This window comes from Rhamphochromis longiceps, linkage group LG12, assembly GCF_057381845.1.
Source record: "Rhamphochromis longiceps isolate RC_006_pf linkage group LG12, R_longiceps_female_GT1.1, whole genome shotgun sequence".
Classification (NCBI taxonomy): Eukaryota; Metazoa; Chordata; class Actinopteri; order Cichliformes; family Cichlidae; genus Rhamphochromis; species Rhamphochromis longiceps.
In genome coordinates this window covers 30,899,161-30,920,091 of record NC_140568.1, presented here as the reverse complement: position 1 = coordinate 30,920,091, position 20,931 = coordinate 30,899,161, and the positions used below count along the sequence as shown (strand labels likewise).

The following is a 20,931-nucleotide window of genomic DNA, read 5'->3' as shown; positions in this document are numbered from 1 at the left end:
TCAACACAAGCACCTGTCAGATGGAAAGAAAAGATCAGACACTAGGCTACCCATTAAGTTATGGCTAAGGTTCACAAAAACCTGCCAGGAGTTCGACTCAGACTTGAGGTGAATGATAAGATCTTCAGTGCAAATTAGCTGTTTCTGCCCGCAGTTTGATTGCAGTCCGCTGTAGACTGGGAATGAGTTTGCCATTGAAAGTCTGCACTTGGTTATTACAGATACATTTCAATGTCCACCTGACCACAAACCGCCCATGAAGGAAGAAAGTGCAGTGTGGAAATGAACTCTGCTGTAACTACTCTGCAAGTCGCTGGATGTGTAGGTGTGTGTCATTGGAACTCTGTTCTCCATTCCAACTAGAGGTCATAACTCTGCAATGCATTACTGGCTAAGAAATTTGTTTGTGTGCACCTCCAGACTCATGCATCCTTTGGATTCTTCTCACCTATAGGTGTGACCTAGACATCAGAGATTATTCTACCTGCTAAGATGTAAGCTACAACTCACAGTGTTCATTCTGCTTTTGTGTATCTGGAGGCACATTTCAAATACAAAAAACCCATTTTCTACTTGTGGATTTTGTTCTCTTTGGGTGGCCAGAGTTTTTGTTACTGGGAGCTTAAGTCTGGCTGACTTACAGCAAAGCTTTGCAGATGTAATAAAGTGAGCAGGACTTTAGCTAAACTCCCTCATTCGGCAAAGAAGCTATTACATTTAACATCCACAGACAGATTTTCTTTATTTATTTAAGATTGCATTACACAATTATGTTAGAATGCAACACACTCTTTTCTTAGTAGATTTCTGTTTTGTTTTTTTTTTTTACCAATCTGATACTGTATGGCACCATAAATCCTTTGCATACTTTCACAACCTGCCTTCAAGGTTCTTTGGAAGTGGTTTAATGCCACAGAGGGAGGCTTCACAGGACAGAAGTGTAGCGCTGAGAACCAATCTCCCTCTTGCATCTAAAAAGCCTTGGGCTTGTGGCAATGTTCAACATTAACCCCGAAATTTATACATATTTACAGCAACTCATTTTTCCTCCTTCGTGGCATGCTACAATAGCTGGTCAAGGGTATATGGAAATTAAATAGCTAGTCTATTGATCGTGATGATCAGCTTTTCCACAATTCTGTCAAGTTAAAATTCTAATATCTCAGATGATAACAGGCAAAAAGAAAGAAATTATCCACACACATCTTGAATTTATATTTTTACTACAAAAAGTGTGAAAAGAGGCTATTTCTAAAAACTTTGTTGTCCAAGTAATCCTATAGTTGAATAATCTTCAAACTGAACAACTCTTTAGTCACTTTCTAACTCTTCTTGCCACCATTTGGAAAAAGGGCTCCATTATTATTTTTTTGCAAGCTTTTAAACCACATCACTTTTTAAAAAAAAACGTTTATAGGCATTTTTTCTGTTTGCATGACTATGATGAAGCTGGCTGACAAAGTTGCATTGGTAAATTAAGGAAAGATGTGCAGTGTTAAATCTGTAAAGAATTTTTATTGATTATAGCTCCCACAAGCAAAATATTTTTCTCCCCTATTTCCTTTCCATGTATTGCTTGAGAGGATCCTCTAACTTTAATTTTTTTCTTCGCTATCACTCTTTCCCTCATTCGTCTGTTTCCTTCTCTGTCCCAAATCACTCTCCCGTTGGCTTCACTCCAAATCCTCCTTCTCTTTCTCCCTATGTAGTTCTCCGGACTGTGATGCATGGCTGTCTGTGTTCTCCAAAAGTCCATTAGTTGCTGGCACTGGGCTGCCTCCTCTCCCACAGACAGAGATAAAGACGCTGAGTGTGGCTGCCCAGTGAGTCGCATGAAAATGAGAGGACAGTGGAAAAAGAAGTATGGAGGAGAACAGGGGAGAAAAGAGCGAGAGGCACAGAGAGAGAGAGAAAGGAGTGTGGATGTGAAAACACCTTGATAATGAAGAGAAGCCCAAGAGTATAGGTGAAGTGAAGAGAATGAATGGAAGGGATAGAAAAGGGGATAGATGATGCAAACACAGAAGGAGACATCAAACAGAAAGGAGTGAAAAAATGAAGACAAACACCATTGAGCGAGAACCAGGAGGAGAAAAAAAAGAGGAGATGAAGGAAAAGAGCAGGACATGCAGGTGAAAGAAAAGACAGAAAGAGAAGCCTTCTATTCACAGTGAGAGTGGTGTAGACATAAGAAGACAACGGAGAAATAAATAAAAGGCTAAGAAATACCAGAGAAGAGGGAGGGAGGAGAGAATGAAAAATAGAACGGGTTGAACGTGAGGCGACGATAAGAGATGAGGGTCAATTGTAACCAGATATCCCACCACGAAATCATTAATAAAATGCTTTTTTTTTTTTCTCTCTTAAATTCCCCCCACCTCTTACTTTGTCCTCCTAATTAATCTACAGTCCGGAGATTAAACTTGCCCTTTCCACTTTCATTCAAAACACAGGGGACTGAGTGATCCATTCTCTGCTTTTTCAGTTTCAGCCTCTTTTTATCTGGGAAATTAAGATGTAATCTAACAGTCTGCTTCAGGTTGCAGAGTTGGCTAGACATGACGGAGAGCAGGCAGATGAAAAATGTGTTTAAAAACGGTTATTTTTCTTTCTTTCAGCAGGAGCATTTGGCTCTTTGAATAATACTATTGTCTAACTTTCACAACTTTGCTCTTTGTGCTTCTATTGGCCTAATTGCTGTTGTGCTCCCTTTCATATTTCTCTCAGCCAGACTGTGTGCATTTTAATCTCCAGCAGGGCCTATAAATACAATAATTATGTGCTATCTTTTTCATCTTGGACTTCAGTAATAGATAAAAAGGAATTCAATAAAAAAAAAAAGTAATCCTATTGCCTCAAAAAAAAAAAAGGTTGTTGGAATGTTTTATCATTTTAATTACTATTTGGAATTGAGATTGCCCTTTTAAATTATGGTGTTGTCTGTATTGTAAAATCAAAATTCTTTTATGTGTATCATCTAATTGCTAGAAGTTTTTTTTAAATCAATTTCTCTGCAATAAGTAGATAACTTTGGTATTATTTTTTCTGCATGGTTATCTCTTGTTAGTCTATGGATGAGAGAATGTGGGCTGGCTCATTAAAGGTGTAGGAGAAATCATTAAGGCTGCAAACTTCTATGTTTTGAGTAAAGTGGATGCTTTTCAGGAAGAAGAATACACAGTTCTCAACAGTAACTGCCCACAAAGGCTAAGATAACATGCTTTTTTAGATTACACTACTATAGGATAGATTAAAACACGTGTTTTTGCTTAAACTCTCAAATATGCCTTATGCTACTTGCCAAAAAATAATCAAAGCAGTTTTTACTTCAATATTCAGTATTCTTATTCTAACATCTTACACTGACTACAGGTTTCATCTCCTCTACCTACACAGCTTTTATGTTACCCAATTAACCACCAACTATGTAAATGAAATTACTCCTAAATAGTTTTACAAGCGAGAAAGCTCAGCTTGATTAAAGCAATGCCCATGGAGACTGACCGATACATAGCTGTTTGTGCTTGCTGATGAATAAAGTTTGATACAAACCACTACAAACCTTCATACACCACTCAGCTCAGTTAACGTAGACAGCAACATACTGACTTTTTTCATACTTACTAAACACTAAATCTTAACCTTAGAGCGCTAAGAGGACATCATATTCTTTAAATTAAATGCTTGTTGCTGGTTATCCTCCAAACATAACTCTGCTTGCAGACTTTGGAGAGACTTATTGTTGAAGTTTGGTTAAGTATTAGTTACAACTTACAAGTACACAAATACAGCTTACAACTAGTTACAACTACAAGTAATGCATTTGGCATCTAAAGATACATAAGTAGGTATATTCTTGTTAATTTGGGCTAAAACAAAAACATAAGCAGCACAACCATATTTTTTAAAGCAGTTTAGCTAAAGACTACTTTTAACTTCACATATTTAAAGACCCAGATCCTTTATATACCTAAAAAATAAACAAACAAGAAAATCAAAAGCATAATAGCAAAGCCTCTGTGTTTGCAAGATAATATCTTTAAAACTTTAAAGTAAAAGGGGAAAAAATAAGAAATATTTACTAAACACCACAAGTAAAGAATGTGAAACATGTTGGGGAGATGATTTGTTTCTGCGCTTGTCTCTACCAAACACATGAGAAGCAAACTGTGACATGTTTCCTTTTTGTTAGTGTCTTTAAAAACAGCACAGCTCAAAGAACTTAAACAGTAACTTAAGACCAGCTGGAATGTGAGTTTATCAAAGTTTGCCATCTTGTTGCAGGGGAGAGGGGAACATGCAATGGATTGGATATTGTTACGGCAGTGTTAAGCATGGTTACGGGTACATGAGAGTGCATTTCATAGAAGATCACCAAACAGAATTTCTTTGAACCAGAACCAGAGTTTAACCTGTGTTTGGCCTGGTATTAGGCTATTCTTCTAATTAATTGATGACCAGTAACTATAAAAGCAGCTGTTGGTGTAGAGCACTCAGCTATGCGTCAACACAAAACCACAATGGTGTGATCCCAGCAAATTCTCCCCAAGGCGAGACTGTGCATGTATCAGTGAACAAAAACCTACATTAGAGACTCCACAGACCTCCATTAGCATGTTAAATGTTAAAGTTCAAGACAGTATAGTTAGAAAAAGGCTGAATAAGTATGGCTTGTTTTTGAAGGTTTGTCAGGAGAAAGCTTCCTCTCTCTAAAAACAACATGGCAGCACGGCTTAGGTTTGCAAAGCTGCAGCTGATCAAACCAGAAGACTTCTGGAACGATGTCCTTTGGATAGACGAGGCCAAAGTGAAGATGTTTGGCAAAAACCAAACACCGCATATCAGCACAAACACCTCCTACCAGCTGTCAAGCACAGTGGTCTGGGTACCTTGAAGACTCTGAGTCGACCACAGACTCCTCTGTATACCAAAGTATTCAGAGGCAAATATGAAGCCATCTGTCTGACAGCTAAAGTTTGGCAGAAATTTGGTCAGGCAACAGGACAATGATCCCAAACACAGCAGGATATCTACAAACCAAAAAAGAAAACTAAAGAAAAGGAATCGAGGTGTTAAAGAACAAAATCAAAGTGTAGATCTCAGTTCCAAAACTAGGAAGTGATAAGGAAATATCCACTGTGTGGGGGCCTACAGGTGATTGTTGGGTAATCAAGGGACTGAAAGGGGAAGCAGCAGGGTCGATAACATCACACAGGGAGAAATCTTTGCACTTTTTTTGCACCCTTCTGCCAAATATTGAGGATGTGTCCTGCATATGTTGAGGACAGTGAATCATGAACAAGTGCACGTTGCATTGCCGGGATTACATGCTTGCCTGGACAAGCTCACATACTCTTCTGGGGAAGACCGTTAAAATGAGAGGGGGAAAAGTAATATGGACCAACAAGGGATTTTTTTAAACCTTCTGAGCAGTTTCTCCTATTTTCTCTAACGTATTTCTACAGGACGTAACCTTAAATCTCTTGGCCAAACTTGTTTTTATTTTTTCTTTCTTTCTTTTTAATGCAAAAAAAAAGTTTCTTGGTTACAAATTGTAAAGCCGTGTCACAGATATAGAGCTTTGCATGAACATGCAGATATACCTTTATGACAACAGACCTGCATACAGCAGTATACTGTGCGCACACACACACACCTACACTAAAATGTAAACACGAGTTCACAAACACAGATGTGTGCTCGCAAGTGCTGCATTAATGCAATTTATATCCAGCAATAAAGCAGGTCTATAAATTGCTGCATTCATTTGCTGACTTTCATTGATTTCTTTGTGAGGTGCTGTAATTATTATTAGACACAAGAGGTATAGCGCGGGATGAAAGGGAACGAGAGGAAAAACACACACTGACTCGGTGAGCGAGGGAGGCAAACAGAGGAAGAAAAAACTAAATCCAGAAGAAGACTGTTGTGCGGCTGTCAGATGGATTGACGCTTGGGCGGCAGAAGAAGGAGAAACCGATACGAAGGCAATTTCGGCATCGTTCTTAAATATAAGAACAGAGAGAAGAAAACATAAATAGATAGAAATAGATAACATAAATATTTCTTCTTCTCTTCTTTGAGTTTTTTTTAACCATACCGAACCCTTATCTCCTCTCCTTACTTCAATACTTTCTCTCCCTCTGTTCCCTTCACTCTATGCCGATTTGTCACATCTCCAGCAAACATGCCAGTTTTTAATCAATCACCACAGCGAGCAAGGATGAACTTCCATCTCTCCCTCTCTCCATTTTTGTTTAGCATCTATAATTCCCTTATTTCAAATGTCTCTTTCAATCCTTACAATCTTCCCTCTTTAATATGGAGAGTAAATTTACCCCCATTTCCTTCGTCTTTAGTCCTCTTTTCATCTGCTTTCCCCAAATCTCAGTCACAACACAGAAACACTGTCATCACATAGGCACAGAATTGTAACAGCAGGAAAATATGTTTGCTGTTTGGGCTTGTTGTGTTGAATTCTAATGAGCTATCAGGCTCTGCAGGAAAAGAGCTTTCTCTTTTTCCTGTCGGGGTGATTTGCACTACTAGAAAATAGAAAATGAGAGAGCCCAGCAGCCAAAAAAGGCATTTTCTGGTCATAGCATAGCCTGGATTATTACAGAGGATATTGCACCATGGCATAGTGACAGATATATATCACGGGCTTATATGGCTCAGCAGAGATTTCATTCAAATCCAATAAAATACATGACAAACACATAAATATGGCATCAATTTTTAAAAATCTAATGAAACGGGTCTTGCCTCAGCCCCTCTTGTAAGTGCACCGTGTCAGAGCACTGGCTCAGGCACAAAAATACCGCAAGTGTCACTCCGGACTACAGAAGCGCAACAACATCAGCAAAAAGAGGAACCAAGAGCACACGAGGAAGAAAGAAACAAAATTGAAGGAGTGACAAGAGGAAGCGCAGGGAGAATATTGTGTTAGTGGGTGCAGTGTAAGAGATACAAGTCACATAGCTGTAGGCAACCTTGGGACCCGAGAGCTTTGTTCATGAAAAGTCGACCTCTCTCAAACACAGGGGGAGAGGAATCATAAACACAGAGATCTGTCACCCTGAGCACAGCTGGGCCACCCTGCTCGGTAACCTTGGCAACTCCCTGACCAATGAGTGGTTGGCAGGAGGTCCTTAAAGAACTGTGACACTGATACAAACACATACAGACTCAGAGAGCACTGCTGCCTACAGATACAATGTTAACCGTGATTTGAGAGGGTAAACAGGTGTTAGAGAGGCCTCTCTAAATTGAGAGAAGAGTAACATGTGCCTGCACTCACACACGCACACAAAGTGAGGCATCTGGGGTGAGCTTCAATGTTATCCTCTGTTTAAACATAATCTCCCCACACACCCCCAGTCCACCTCGCTGATTCACACTGGATGGCTGACTAATGAAGAGAGAGAGAGAGAGGCAGTGAACAAGCACTCATAAACCTTAAATGGGCGGGTGATTTTTGATTAACCTGTTCTGAATCTCTGTGCTTTCTCAGTGTCTTATCAAAGTCGCTGGAGTCTCACAAACAACGTGTCCTTTGACTTTGATGCAGCGACACGCTTGGGTTTTCATAGCGGTGAATCTCACTTCCAAAAGATACTTGTTAAGGACTCCTTGGCTTCACATTTGAATGCATGGGGCAAGCATCAGCCTTCAAGTGGACGGCTTATGTTGTAAAGGAGCAGATTTTGTCAGCGAGTTTGGTTCTTAAATCTGAATGGAGGGCAAACAGCAAAAATAACCAACCACTAAAAATGAAACTAATCAGAAACTGGAAACATGGCTGGTAATGCTTCTTCCTGTTAAAAGGGAGTTCTTCCCTTCCAAGTGCTTGTAACCCTTTCAGAGCATAGCACTCAGAATCATTGGTCTCATATATGTATGCATTTAAGGCCTTGCTAGAGCAAGAGTGAAACTGTAAGAAATAAACAATATAGTAAATAAAATATATGTTTTAGCAACATATGGCTAATCCTTTTCTTCAGTTCTGTCTAGGTCACTGTCTACCTATTCATTCTCTATCTCTATATCATCCCTCCTTTCAGTCCTCTCCTTGCACTTCTTTCTTGTCCCTTCATATCCACATGCATTCACTCTCTCAATTTTCACTAGTTCATCTCCCTCCCCCCTTTATCGCCCTCATGCCACCTAAATTTCCCAATTTCCGTCTTCCTACTCCTCGAGCACCAATTCGCCATCTATGTCATCTTCCTCTCCTCTGCTTTGTCTCGATTGTCCTCTAGAGTGCTGTGATGGCTGAAGGATCCAAACAGGTCTTGGATGATTTGCCACCAGCTCTATCTGGATGAGGACTCGGCATAATCTTTATCATCATCACTGAAGTCATTATGGTAAATTGGCGAAACCTTATAGGCTTACATTATACAGATACTTACTTCCTGTTTCAAGATATATGCAGCAGAGGTGAAGAGATGATGATAATTTTTAGTACAATTTCTAGAGTCGTTATGCTAAATGGGGAGACGGTGATGGGATGAAATTAAGTGGCAGAAAACAGCTTGTTGCACAATGGAGTTGAGCATATGTAGGATAAGTGGAGGAATTTTCCTTCACTGGTAAACGTTGCATAGTATTACATAGCATCGCTCACAGGTATTTTTGACGTGTGGGGGGACCTGATAGCCTGGCTGGGCCATTTACTTTGCATCATTTTCCTACTCACTTTACCTCTATTTCCCGTCTCCAGGAATGAAAGACGATTCTGTGTGGTCAGAAAACTTCCACATGACAAAAGTATACTAAGGGATTATAGAAAGTGAATTAATGTTTATATATTATATGCTTCTCTTGATTGATGTGACCTTATCAGCTCAGTGGGTCAGATCCATTTTCAGGTAATAAGAATTTGAAATTCAGATCCAAGAAATTGGTATTTTTCAGTGAAGAGACGGCTTCACAAGTGACAGCAGCTATGTAAAAGCGCTTTACCTGAAGTAAATGCTCCTCTATATAGTATAATCCAAATATATTCATAATGTATGAAGCATTTAATTTCAGATTCACTGCTTTCAGCCCACTCGTCTGACCTCTTTTTCTCCATCCATTTCCAAGCTTTCATTGGCTGCTACAAGTATGGGAAATTTTTTTCCAAAGCCTTCATCGTCCTTTTGAAAATTATTTATTGCAGGGTAAGTTTGGAAGGATATTGAATTCACACAGTGTTGCCTGTCTTTGTTGGAGAACAGGACCTCTATACCGTGAAGCCCCCCCTTCCCCAGCCTATCGTTGATAATGTTGCAGTGAAAGTTTCAATACTTTCTGCTCTTCTTTTTTTAGGAATAACGGTAATATATAGTAGGCAATGTCATGAGGGGAAAAGATGCATTTTCTAAAGTGGTACCTTCCCATGGTGGAGCAGAAAGTCATACAGACAGAAAATCACTCACTGGCAATCCACTCAACTCTAAAATCACTCAGCGGTCATCAGAGACTCTTAAAGCCTGACAGAGAGTAGCTGTCAAATATTCACACAGGGATACTTAATTCAACCGAGTCAGGTGTGTGTACGTGTCGGCATTGGCACGTATGTGAATAAACATGCAAATCTGAAGGTTTTAGTTTTGTGAGCTTCAAGTGAAATGTGATAGAGTATGCCAAGCATGCATGTACGTGCTATAGTATTAGGACATAAACGGCGCTCAGTGGAAAACGTTTCCATTTCATGGTACAGTCTCCTGTCACATTGGCTGAAATTATTATCAACAACAAAAATCACTAGATGAGGCTTTAAACTGTAGTCGCATAAGTAGAGCATTTTATTAACCATATAGAGTCATATAAAGAAAACGTAAGACAATGCTCAGTGATCCAGCTTAAGGAGTTGCGAGATTCTACAGTTACCGTCGCTAATATCGGCGCATCTTATTATTATCGATGTCAGTAAGGGTTTCATATAATTTAGAGGGTAAGTAACTGATACTGACAGACAAAAAAAGACTTTGCTTTCACTCTTGAGACAATGCAATAATAAATAGATGGGACCACAAGTAAGTCCTCCATTGACTTAAATGAGGATGCCATTATGTCAAACAGTGACACAGAGCACAGCGGTTTAGATATCATATGTGACACAAAGTTAATGAGATATCAAGGCAGAGGTGCAACACCTCTCACTCTATTGAGTGCCTTGATCATTGACTGAAATGGGAGCGACACATATATTACTCCATGACAGGAGCGCTTGGCTGGCTTGGCTGGCTTGGTGTGTGTTTGTGTATCAAAGTATGCAAGGCGTGCATGAGGGGAAATGTGTTAATGCATGTGTAAAGCATGCTACTTGGGGAAATGCAAATTTTGTATCTGTGTTTGAATCTGAGTAGGTCTTTGTGTATGTGCATTTATGTGTGTGTGTAGGCTGCACGTTTGTGTGTGAGTGATAGCAGAGACAGCCCAGACACTGACCTGTTCTGACATATAATATTATTCTGCCACGGGGGATCGAAACTGAAAAGGGAGAAAATCCATAGTGCACAGGAGACAACGGTGACGGAGAGGGGTAAGAGGTTTATTGGGAAAGAGGAGAAAAAAAACAGAGAGAAAGTGCAGGAAGAGACAGAAGGGAGCGAGAGAGCATGACACTGAGGGGGAAAATATATCAAGTTCTTAACCTCACGGGAATCAAATATAGCAAAAGGGACGGGATTGAAGAAGACAAACGGATCAGAATAAATCAGACAAAGACAGAAAACCAAAAATGTCTGACTCATGGAGTCTGTTAATAATATTATAGCTTTGCGTCTAGCCTCCAGCTTAAAAAATAAATAATTTCAGGCGTCTGTTTACTACCTTCTAAATGTATTTGTCAGCATGAGAAGAATTCTTAACAGGTTGAACGTCTCCACATTGACAAAATGTTTTCTCTAAAGGAAAAATCAATGATTGGTAAGCTCTGCATGTACAGAATGTAGAGGATGTATCCAGTGTTTCCCAGTTCCACCAAATTTAGGAATAATTAAACCGTTAATTTGATTCATTTGCTTAAACGTACACAGTCAAGGCGGCAGTGTCACTGTCAGTGGCACTGCAGCAGAAGGGGGAAAAAAATCAGCTTGTGTCAATGCAGTCAGCAGAGAGGGACAGGCATTAGTGAACCACTAGAGTGCACCCTGTAGCTTTTAACACAAAGTAGATGAAAAAAAAAGACAGACAGAGAGACAGCGGGGTTGCAGAATGAAATATTATAAGGAGAAGCAGAGAACGAAAGAAAGATTTGGGTAGGAGTCGAGAGTGGGGGAGGCGGGGCGCGATGGAGAGATAGAACACTAACAGCCAAATGGTGCAGTGCAAGAAAAAAAAGAGGGGGAAAAAAGATGCAGGTGAGAAGAAAGGAACGGAAATGCAGAGCAGGGGATGAAAGAATAAAGTAAAGTATAAAATCAAGAGAGACATATTCAGAGGGGATATCGGCTTCCTTCTTGTATTCGCTCTCAGTTCTGCTCTGCAGTGCTTGCTTGCCACTCTGGAGGTGTCACCCCGTCATAGAGAATTTATCCATGAAAAAGCAGATCCTCTCTCAAAAACCTTCATCCAGTCCTGCCTCTTGTCAGTCCTGCCTCCTCCCACTGCGCTGCTTCTGAAAAGCAGCCCTTTTTTTTTCATATGACTTACTTATCATGGAAAATTCAGTCTCAGCTGATAATTACTGAAGCACTGCCCAGAAGAACTGCTTCTTGATATATATTTATGAGTCGCCCCAACCCAGTCTGCTAGCAGGAACTGGACTTTTACATTTCCGCAACAGCAATGTGTCTGACAGTGTCTCTGGCCATGAACTCATTTAAAGCGTGCACACTGTGTCTGAATTGCATCACATAGGGAGTTTCAGGTGTTCCCCTGGGTTGTACAGTTGCAGTGATACTTCACATTCGAGTTGTTCTTGTTAAGTGTGGTATTCCAGTGATTCGCACGCAGGGTGTAACAGATTTTTTTTCCCACAACTTCCTGCTGCCAATCGGAGTTTGACTTTGGTCTTGTCGACCTTAATGGCGAGCGCCACGGCTATGACCTGCTGTTTTCATGTGAACCAAATATCCAGAGTGGTGGGAGAGCACACTATTATCTTATGTGTTGCCATAATGACAGGTTTCATCGTGGTTCGTGAACAGGACTGTCTCCCGAGCAAAGCCATCAAATGACAATGTGTATTCATGATCTCTCTGTACCATACTAGCTTGTGGTAGCCCATGTGCTGCAGAAATACCACAATTTTAAAATCCTTTAAAAAATCGTTACAGAAAATTCGAGGTGTGATTTGTCTTTGGTGCCACTATTTCTCAACCCATTATGCCAGAATCACAGATGTCAGCTCACTAGGTAAACGTGTTTTCTCAAGCTGTCGGTGTCAAGTTTGTAGTGAAGGTGATAAATACTTTTGCTGATGCAACAAACAACCCTATTTTACAATAAAATACTACCTTATTTGTGTTTCTGGGGATAATAATAATTAAGTATACATGTTTACATGACCAACAAAAAATGATTCTTAGTAAGTGTTAATGGTTCCACTCTTCCATCTTATTAGACACTGGATTGAATGCATAATTTTAAAACTACCGTGTGCCACTTTCATCACTCCTTCTAATGCTGGCTCTGGTTTAAGTCTAATATATTCTGGAAGGAGAAAGGAGAAAGTGGGACCCTCTGGAAGAGCGAAGCACGATGCAAACAGAAAGTGGGATGCATGCAAATGAGATGCAGCAGTCAGGTATTTATGATGCTGGGTAATCACCAAGGGAATTAAGTATTTAGTCATGCGAACGTTATCTGTGTATCATTAACATCATTTATCCCCGATCAACACAGACGACCCTGTAACATGAGCGGCATGTCAAAACAGGGCTGAGTCGGTGCTTTGTAAGGATGCACTGTAGACCATACGGTAAACATCTTCAATTCTCTGTATTACGCATTATGAATTAGGCATTACTAGCAAATGCTGAATGGGCACTGATATTTGCATAACTTATGTAAGAAAAAAAATAAGAAACTTTAATCTGCATATTAGTGCACCTGATAAAAATGACTGGGTAATACATAAAAGTACATAAAAACATAGTAATGACAGTGAATGTTGGAAAGGATAGAAAATGTCTGTGAAACTTTTAAAAGACAACATCCCAACAATAGAAATTGTTCAATACCCATAATACATCAAAAATACGCACACTAAAGATGAATGGTCACAAATATCACTGTATTAAAAATACACGATAGCAAAACTTGCAATTCTTTCCTTCTTACGAGCAGCCAAAGGAGCATGAAAACCTTTGGAACGTGAAAATCTACTCCAGCTGCCAAAAACATATGCGCACAGTGCGTGACGTGCGCCTTAGTCACATGACAAATTTTATGATGAGTCTGAACATTTAACAACATGCTGGACAGCAATGCTTTCAAGTAAATTTGCCCTCTTGGAGAGCAAAGATGTCGGGTGATTCATGGAGAGAGACTGAGCCACAACACTAAGGAGTTTTTGTTTTTTAGGGATGCTATACCATGAAATGCAGAAGGGTGACAAATAAAGTGAAAAGCCAATATAATGTGTTTTAGTAAGATTTTGTGCATCCAGAGCAGCTTCCACTCCCCCGCCCGGCATTGATTCTCCAAGTTTCTGGACCTCTGCTGGACCGATGAGCATTATTCTTCCAAAGCACATTTCCTCATTTGGTGATTTGATGATGGTGGTGGAGAGTGCTGTCTAACATTCAAAATCTCAAGTGCTCATTTGCGGTGAGAGGTGGTAACAGCCATACCAGTATCACAGATTCACATCATTTCTACACTCAAAAAAACCCTTTAGTGACCTCCCCCCATCCCCCTAGAGAGACTAAGTAACTAGATGGTACCACTGACATCAATATAAAATAGTTTTATGATGACAATGGTTTCAAAGGCGAACACTCAGAAAAACTTTTCACTATTTTTTTTTCTCACACTTCACCACTTCACTTCACCAGGGGACTCACGTCATTTCTTTTAATTTGACACCCATCTGTATGTTTTTAAAGTGAACAGTAAAAGCTGATTTAGAAGTACTCAAATCCCCCTAATCCTCTAATCCTTGCTATTTTTTTATATTGTAGAAGAGATATTTAACACCACCGGCACCACCACCACCTGTCCTGTTCATTCAAACCCTATCAGGGGAATGACTCGACTCCGGTGTTTATTTCATTAACCACAATCATTTTGTCTGTGCCAAAGTTTAATTAACCAAAAAAAATAATAAAAAATGAAAAGACGTACCTTGCGAATGCCTTCTTTTGACTCCTCAACGTTATTATTGCCTCCTCCTGTGCGGTTAATCATCCGCCACATTTGGGAGTACATGGGATCCCTTTCAAAGGGGTTCATTGCCTTGGAGCGCACCTGATCATAAACTGCAGAGTCCAACACTGTACCGTAAGGCAACTCTGTCTGCTTGGATAAGTCTTGCAGAGACCTACAGAGACACAGGTGGTGAAAAGGGTTAATATTCACATCATCTTCATTCATCTATCAACTGTAAAAAAGGCTGAGCCTGAAAGATCCTTCACCTGTATTGATACACATTTGATCCTTGCTGACTGTAGATGTAGTACTTTTTAACAGCATCACTCTTGTTCTACTAGTGCTCGTAATAATAGCAGACACTACGATTTCATTTGATACTTTCTGGGTAATTCTTTTGTAAAATGCTTTTCCAAATGACGGTGGTATTAAAATCACAGAAACGATCAGACCCCAGGTTAACTGCACTTTAGCAAAACACTCGTTTCAGCTTTCTATTCACTCACTTCACAGTACAAGATTACTACACAGCTCAGTCTGCACTTTTACACATACGGTACACTTATGATGGAATCAGCCTAACATGAAACACCTATTACAAAGCATATAACTATATGAAAGCAGAAAACACCTAAATCAACTATCCATTCACTGACTTGAAATCCTAACTTTGGAGCTTTGGGCTTGGCTCTACAGGACATGGTGAATAATCAGTCTTTTGTTGCTGTCTTAGTAATTCCCCGTGATACCTAAGAGGGGCTGGAAAGGGGGGATTTTGGATGGTACAAATTGAGTATAAACGGAGTGGCCAGCTGTACTGTGGTTCAGACACTCACCTAGCCATTAATTTTTCTAAGGACCAAAAGCAGGAGTTGGCAGCAACATTTAATTGACATTCAGGATTTATTTTAAAAAAGGAAACTGGCCACGACAAATGGGTATGAAAAGATGTGGCTGGAAACCAGTTTCAACAGTAGCACTAATAAGATGGCTAGGATAACCACATACTCAAGATTTCTAGAACTACACCAAGAAAATGGAAACACTCATAAAGAACTGAAAAACACAAACACACATACAAGTTTCTCTTCCTTTCTCCTTCGTTCCACCTCTCACCCATAAATTGTCACCTCTGGGGGAATACACAAGCTATTGTTAATTATAACGCAACGGTGCTTGGGTTTCCTTTCAAAGAGTTTGGCCGCTGAGAAATGTAATGGAGAACCATTACGAAAACTAATTACTGTTTGTTTGCTACATACCACCCATGGATTTGAGAGACAAACGTTTGGGAAACAAAACATGCACACAAAAACACTCAACATGTCCTGCTTAATGAAGAACAACAAGTATATATTATCTTACTTCATTAATTCAGTTGTAATACAGTACACCCACGAAGCAGACTTACAATGGGCACAAATATAAGTAGCTACTGCTTGCAATATTACTACACTGTTCATTTTGATAAATACACACCCACACAGACACGCACACGTGTGACATAATATGGAAGGGACAGCTCTTACGCTTCCCCCTTGGCTCCAGCCCTCCTTAAATATCTCGCTGACCCATTCTAAAGAAAGAAAAAATCCTTTGAAGATTTTAATGAACTTTGCCATGAACATGAATCTTTTATTTCCGCCAATTAATCTTTGGCCTAAATAATCTCCCCTCCCCACCGCTCCCCCGTGAATATGCACGCCTGTCAGCACACTCTTTGACCGGGATTCCCCCTTTGTGAATTGCTTTCACTGCATAGTAACTCTAAGCTTGTTCTTTAATGGTGCGTGTGCAGGAGACAGAGAGAAAGAATCATGCATTAGCTCTGCATTACATTAGACCAAATTTCATTTGGAAGAAACCCCCCAAAAACAGATAAAAATGGTTTGTGTTGGTTTCACTGACTATTTTGATTAATAATGAAACATCGCAAGGATAGTATCCAGCATACAACTGAAATGTATGTTTAAAGAAAATACAGATCTCATATGATTTACCCTTTTTTGAACAACCACTGCATATATTTCCACGATTGACAAGGCAAGGAAAACACAAAACCTTAAAACTGAAAATGTGTGTAATTGTGTGGTTCACAAAGTCTAAAAATACTGGCGGCGGCCAGTGGTACCCCTCAGCCTCCTAGTAGATACACCTATGGTATAGATTTCAAAATCCTATGCCACCTTGTTCTCAAGTTATCACATTCAGAATATTTTCAAAGAATTTGACCTCGAGGTCAAGGTCACTGAGATTCAAAGTCATACAAGATTTTTAGTATATACACTTTTAATATCAACTTCAAAATCCTACGTGACTTACTTCTTGAGTTATGGTTTGAGTGGAAGGGTGGCTGTGTGTGACAGGACAGTCATTAAAGAAGCTGGGAGATCTATTCATGAAGACTACTTTTAAAAAATTAGATGAAAGCATAGTGGTCAAACCAAAATCTGTAAACGTAAGAAGTATCTATAACTCTTATTTTAATGTATTTTTTTCTTTAAACACTATTAAATTCCTCAAATTCTTTTACTATTGTGTGGGTGTCTCATGGAAAAATGCCCATATGCATTATGTGTTTAACTGTCTTTCTGTGAGTGTTTTATGTGAAATTAATTTCTGTGTGTGTGTCTGTGGATCTGTGTGTCCACAAAATTGTGTTCCTGTCCTGTGTATGCTAGCTCATTTTGCAACCAATTATATTACCCCTAAGCAGCTCAATGAGCAAGTAAATGGAGTGAACAGCAGCTGAATGTTTTGTGTGACAAATAGCGAATATGTGTGTGTGTGTGTGTGTCTGTGTGTCGGGGTGAGAGAATGATTTAAAGACTGAATAGCTAGAGAGGGGCCCTTTTAATAGCAGGTTAATCTGAATATGTGCAGGAATAATTCCTGTGTGCATAGCTTTGTTTCTGCATATTTGGTCACCTGGTCACCTTTGCTAAAAGCTTCTGTCAATAAAGATCATCAGCTCCAAAAACTCTAATTTTGGTGCTAATTTGGCCTAAATGAACTTGAAAGGACATAGATGATCGTGGCTACACAGTTTTGTAGGAGACTGAATCTGTAAATGTAGAAGCCTTTATCAGAAACACATTAACCGCTAACTATACTGTACACGGGAATAGGCAATCGATACTCGGACTGAAGTCAGCTGAAGTGGCAGTGGTTCCAGCTGTGGCACATTTGGTTAGCTAAATTGAAAATCGTTATTGTTTCATAATTTAAAAATCCCAGAAGTTCTTTTGATCTGTGTGGCCATTTCAGTCTCTATGTTTTCATCAGATCATCAATATCATTGAAGTGCTGGTGCAGCATGCAATATTTTGTATTCCTGTTCATTTTTCAGGGACACCGATGTCAGAAGCAGAATGAACGTACAAGCCAAGTCACAGCAGATCAAATCAGATTTCATATCATGCATTTCTTACTTAAGCTTTACGTAATCAATATCTGCCAGTGGACAATGATCTGCTTTATCTGATTACTAAGAATGCAACAGCCACCAAAGAGTCACCTGTAACTATAAAGCCAGCAGACATATTCACACAAGCAAGTGTGAAATGACCTGATTGACTTTATTGGCAATCTTTATCAACCATAAAATATGTCTCCTCCTGTACGAGGTTGGGCCAGGAAAGAAGCGCTTTATCCTCAAACACTCCATCCATCTTTTAGTCTTCCCAGCCTAACTAATTCTTCCGCTCCATCTATTCTCTCTGTTCGCTCTGCTGTCTCTCACCTCACTTTTACCCCTGAAAAATAAATTCCCCATTCTGACTCATCACCACTACCAAAACCCTTCACCATGCTTCCTTCCGCTCCTCTTCTCTCTGTTTCCTTCTCCATCTCTAACCTTTGCCTCTTTACTCCCGTTTCCTCCATCTCATCTTTCCTTCCACGCACTTGCGCTCTTCATTTCCACTTTATAATGCTTATTCCCCTTTTGTCTCTCCCTTCGTACATTCCTCTCTAGCACCCTCTCTTTGCTACTCTCCACTGCCATCTCTCACTGTTTTCCTAAAGGATTCACACTGAAATTGAGGGAAAACATCCAAGCGTGAAATAGTCCAGAGAGAGTTCTGAGCGTTCACTTGTTATTTCATTTTCAGGATGAAACAAGGGCATTAATACTTAAAAATCCTGTCTGTCCTGATAGGAGACACTAAGGAGATGAATGCCTCCATTCTTCCCCCGACCTTCTCTTCCTTTCTTGCCCATGTGTGCGCTCTTTTGCTCTTTTCCATACTAACTAATTCGCTCTCTCAATCACACAAATGCATTCAATCTAATTCCATCTACATAATATGTTAATCAAGGATTATCAGATAAAAGTGCATGCTAATCACAACATCACAGACTGCTATTTTTTTCTGCATGGCTACATTTCTCATCTCTCCATTGAGATTTTGTTACACTTTACAATTACTCTCAGTTTATTTTAGGAATGTTCCATCTCACCACTTATCCCCAAAACCCATCTTTGGAGGCCTTGGGCCATGTGGGTGCTGCTGTTTAGTTGGTAATTATGACACTAATGACCCAAGAAGAGTCAACACACTAAAGATAATGCATTAAAATTTATGGAAATCCTTAATTAGCTCAATGTATGCTGAATGAGGCAGCAAACTGAGAGCCACTCATTAATGACAGCAAAGTGAAAAACAAACAAACAAAAAGCAATTGAGGACAGACAAAAGAAAGAAAGAAAGAAACTATAGATTGACACATTTTACAAGAGGCTGGGCGGAAGGACGTAGAACAAAGAAGAAAAAACAACAGCATGAATGAGGGGCGCAGTGTGACCAAAGTAAACTAAAGGAAAGGTCTTCTAAACACATAAAAGAGAATGACAGAGAGACAAACTGACAGAACCAAATTAAGAAACAGATAGTTGTGAGATTTAGAGAAATAAATGTTGTTTATTCCAAAGCCAAGCACAATTAACTGTGGCACTGCCGGGCATAGCGGATGCTTCGGCATGCTGATTAGTCCAATGAGAGATGAGCGTTTCCTAGTGCCACCAGGAGAGAAGCAGGCAAACATATTATCACAAGGATAGATAAACAGAGGGCACAGCGCTTCAGGAAATGTCTGTGTGTGTGCGTGTTTGTGTGTGTGTGCATTGAACGTAGGCAGCTTTTCTAGTTGCCTTGATACCTAGGCAAAAAAAATAAAAAATAGATTGCAAAAACACTTTTAAAAACAATTTCAACATACTTTGACTGTTTCACTAACTCTCTTTGCCATTTTTTCTTCCTACCTTGATCAGTAGAACACACACGGACACACAAACACACACATATGTGAGACAGATAATATAATGGAGGACTGAGCTTGAGAAAAGAAAGGGTAAAGAATTAACTGCGCGTGTGTGTAAGCAATCTGCATGCGCATGCATGCTTGTGTGTTGCCGGGTTTCAGCACACTGAAGGTGCATGCAGTGTGTGTCTGTGTGTTAGGCACGATTTGTCATGTATACTTGTATACTTATACAGAAAGATGTGTTCGTGGTGTCGTGCAATCATAACTGAAAGCACACATTTATACAAATGCACTATATGTATATATGTAGTTTTTGCCTTGGGCTCATCTTTCTTTGCAGTACAGAGGTTGTGCATCTATTTAGATGTGCTGTGCAGTTTTAAATAGAGTTAAATGAGTCTTAAAGAGGTTACAAATGTGTATGATATGATCCACAGGCATAAACCAGATTTATAAATGTGTAAAACAATTCATCTGTGTGTAACTCTGAGTACTTACAAACGCATGCGCCAATCTACACATGGATACAAAGCAATTTGAACATTATTTTAAAAATTCTCGTGTCGAAACCTGAACAAACAGCGGTCATTTACAACACAATATTTTCAAGCTCAAGTTTTCCATGTAACCAGTCTGACCACTTTCACTTTTAAAAAGCTTCCCGTGCATGAAAATATCTAAAAATATTTGCAACTTTCTTTTCGCTCACTTACAGATAAATCAAATATGTGCGCACCAGTCGCCTGATATGCACAAATCACAACACATGTGCTCTGGGGTTTTGAGGCTCTTAGTCTTTGCACACTGCCAGCTTGGCACAGATCCACAAATCTAAGCTGAGTTCAAGTGCTAGTGGAAAACTAGGACATTCAAGCCTCCTTTGTATTCCTGGGTTATTTCAAGGAAAACAGATGTTTCACATTTGTGCATCTGTACCAAACTGATAGTGTGAAAAGAGTCTCAAAACCCCAGCACCCTGCGAGCACATGTGGCATGATGATCAGGTGACTGGTGCACACGTATTTCCCGATCTTTGAATGAACAGAAAGTCACAACTATCTTTAGACAGTTGCACGGGAACCTTTTTGAAAGTGAAAATGAAAAGATTTGTGAAGATGGACTTACAGATTAGCGTGTAAATGATCCGTATTTATGCAGGTTTTAGCCCTATGCATTTGGGTTGTATGTGTTCAAACTGCTCTATGTTTGGATTGGAGTATGCAATTGTGTATACCCAAAATCACACACAAAATGTTCAATACACATTTGTAACTCTTTTGAGAATCATTTAACTCCATAGGTTTAAATATACCTAAATATGACAACAATAAGGATACAATAAAGGTGGCAGTTTTTACT

General features: G+C 39.6%; 1 protein-coding gene across 1 annotated transcript in view; it reads right to left on the bottom strand.

The window, feature by feature from the left end:
* Nucleotides 1–20,931, bottom strand: part of grid2 (glutamate receptor, ionotropic, delta 2) — a 548,960-nt gene that overhangs the window by 56,552 nt on the left and 471,477 nt on the right. Inside the window, exon 13 of the mRNA XM_085425768.1 lies at nt 14,284–14,479. Within this exon, the coding sequence (XP_085281894.1) occupies nt 14,284–14,479 (196 nt within the window). The remainder of the gene's footprint in view (nt 1–14,283; nt 14,480–20,931) is intronic.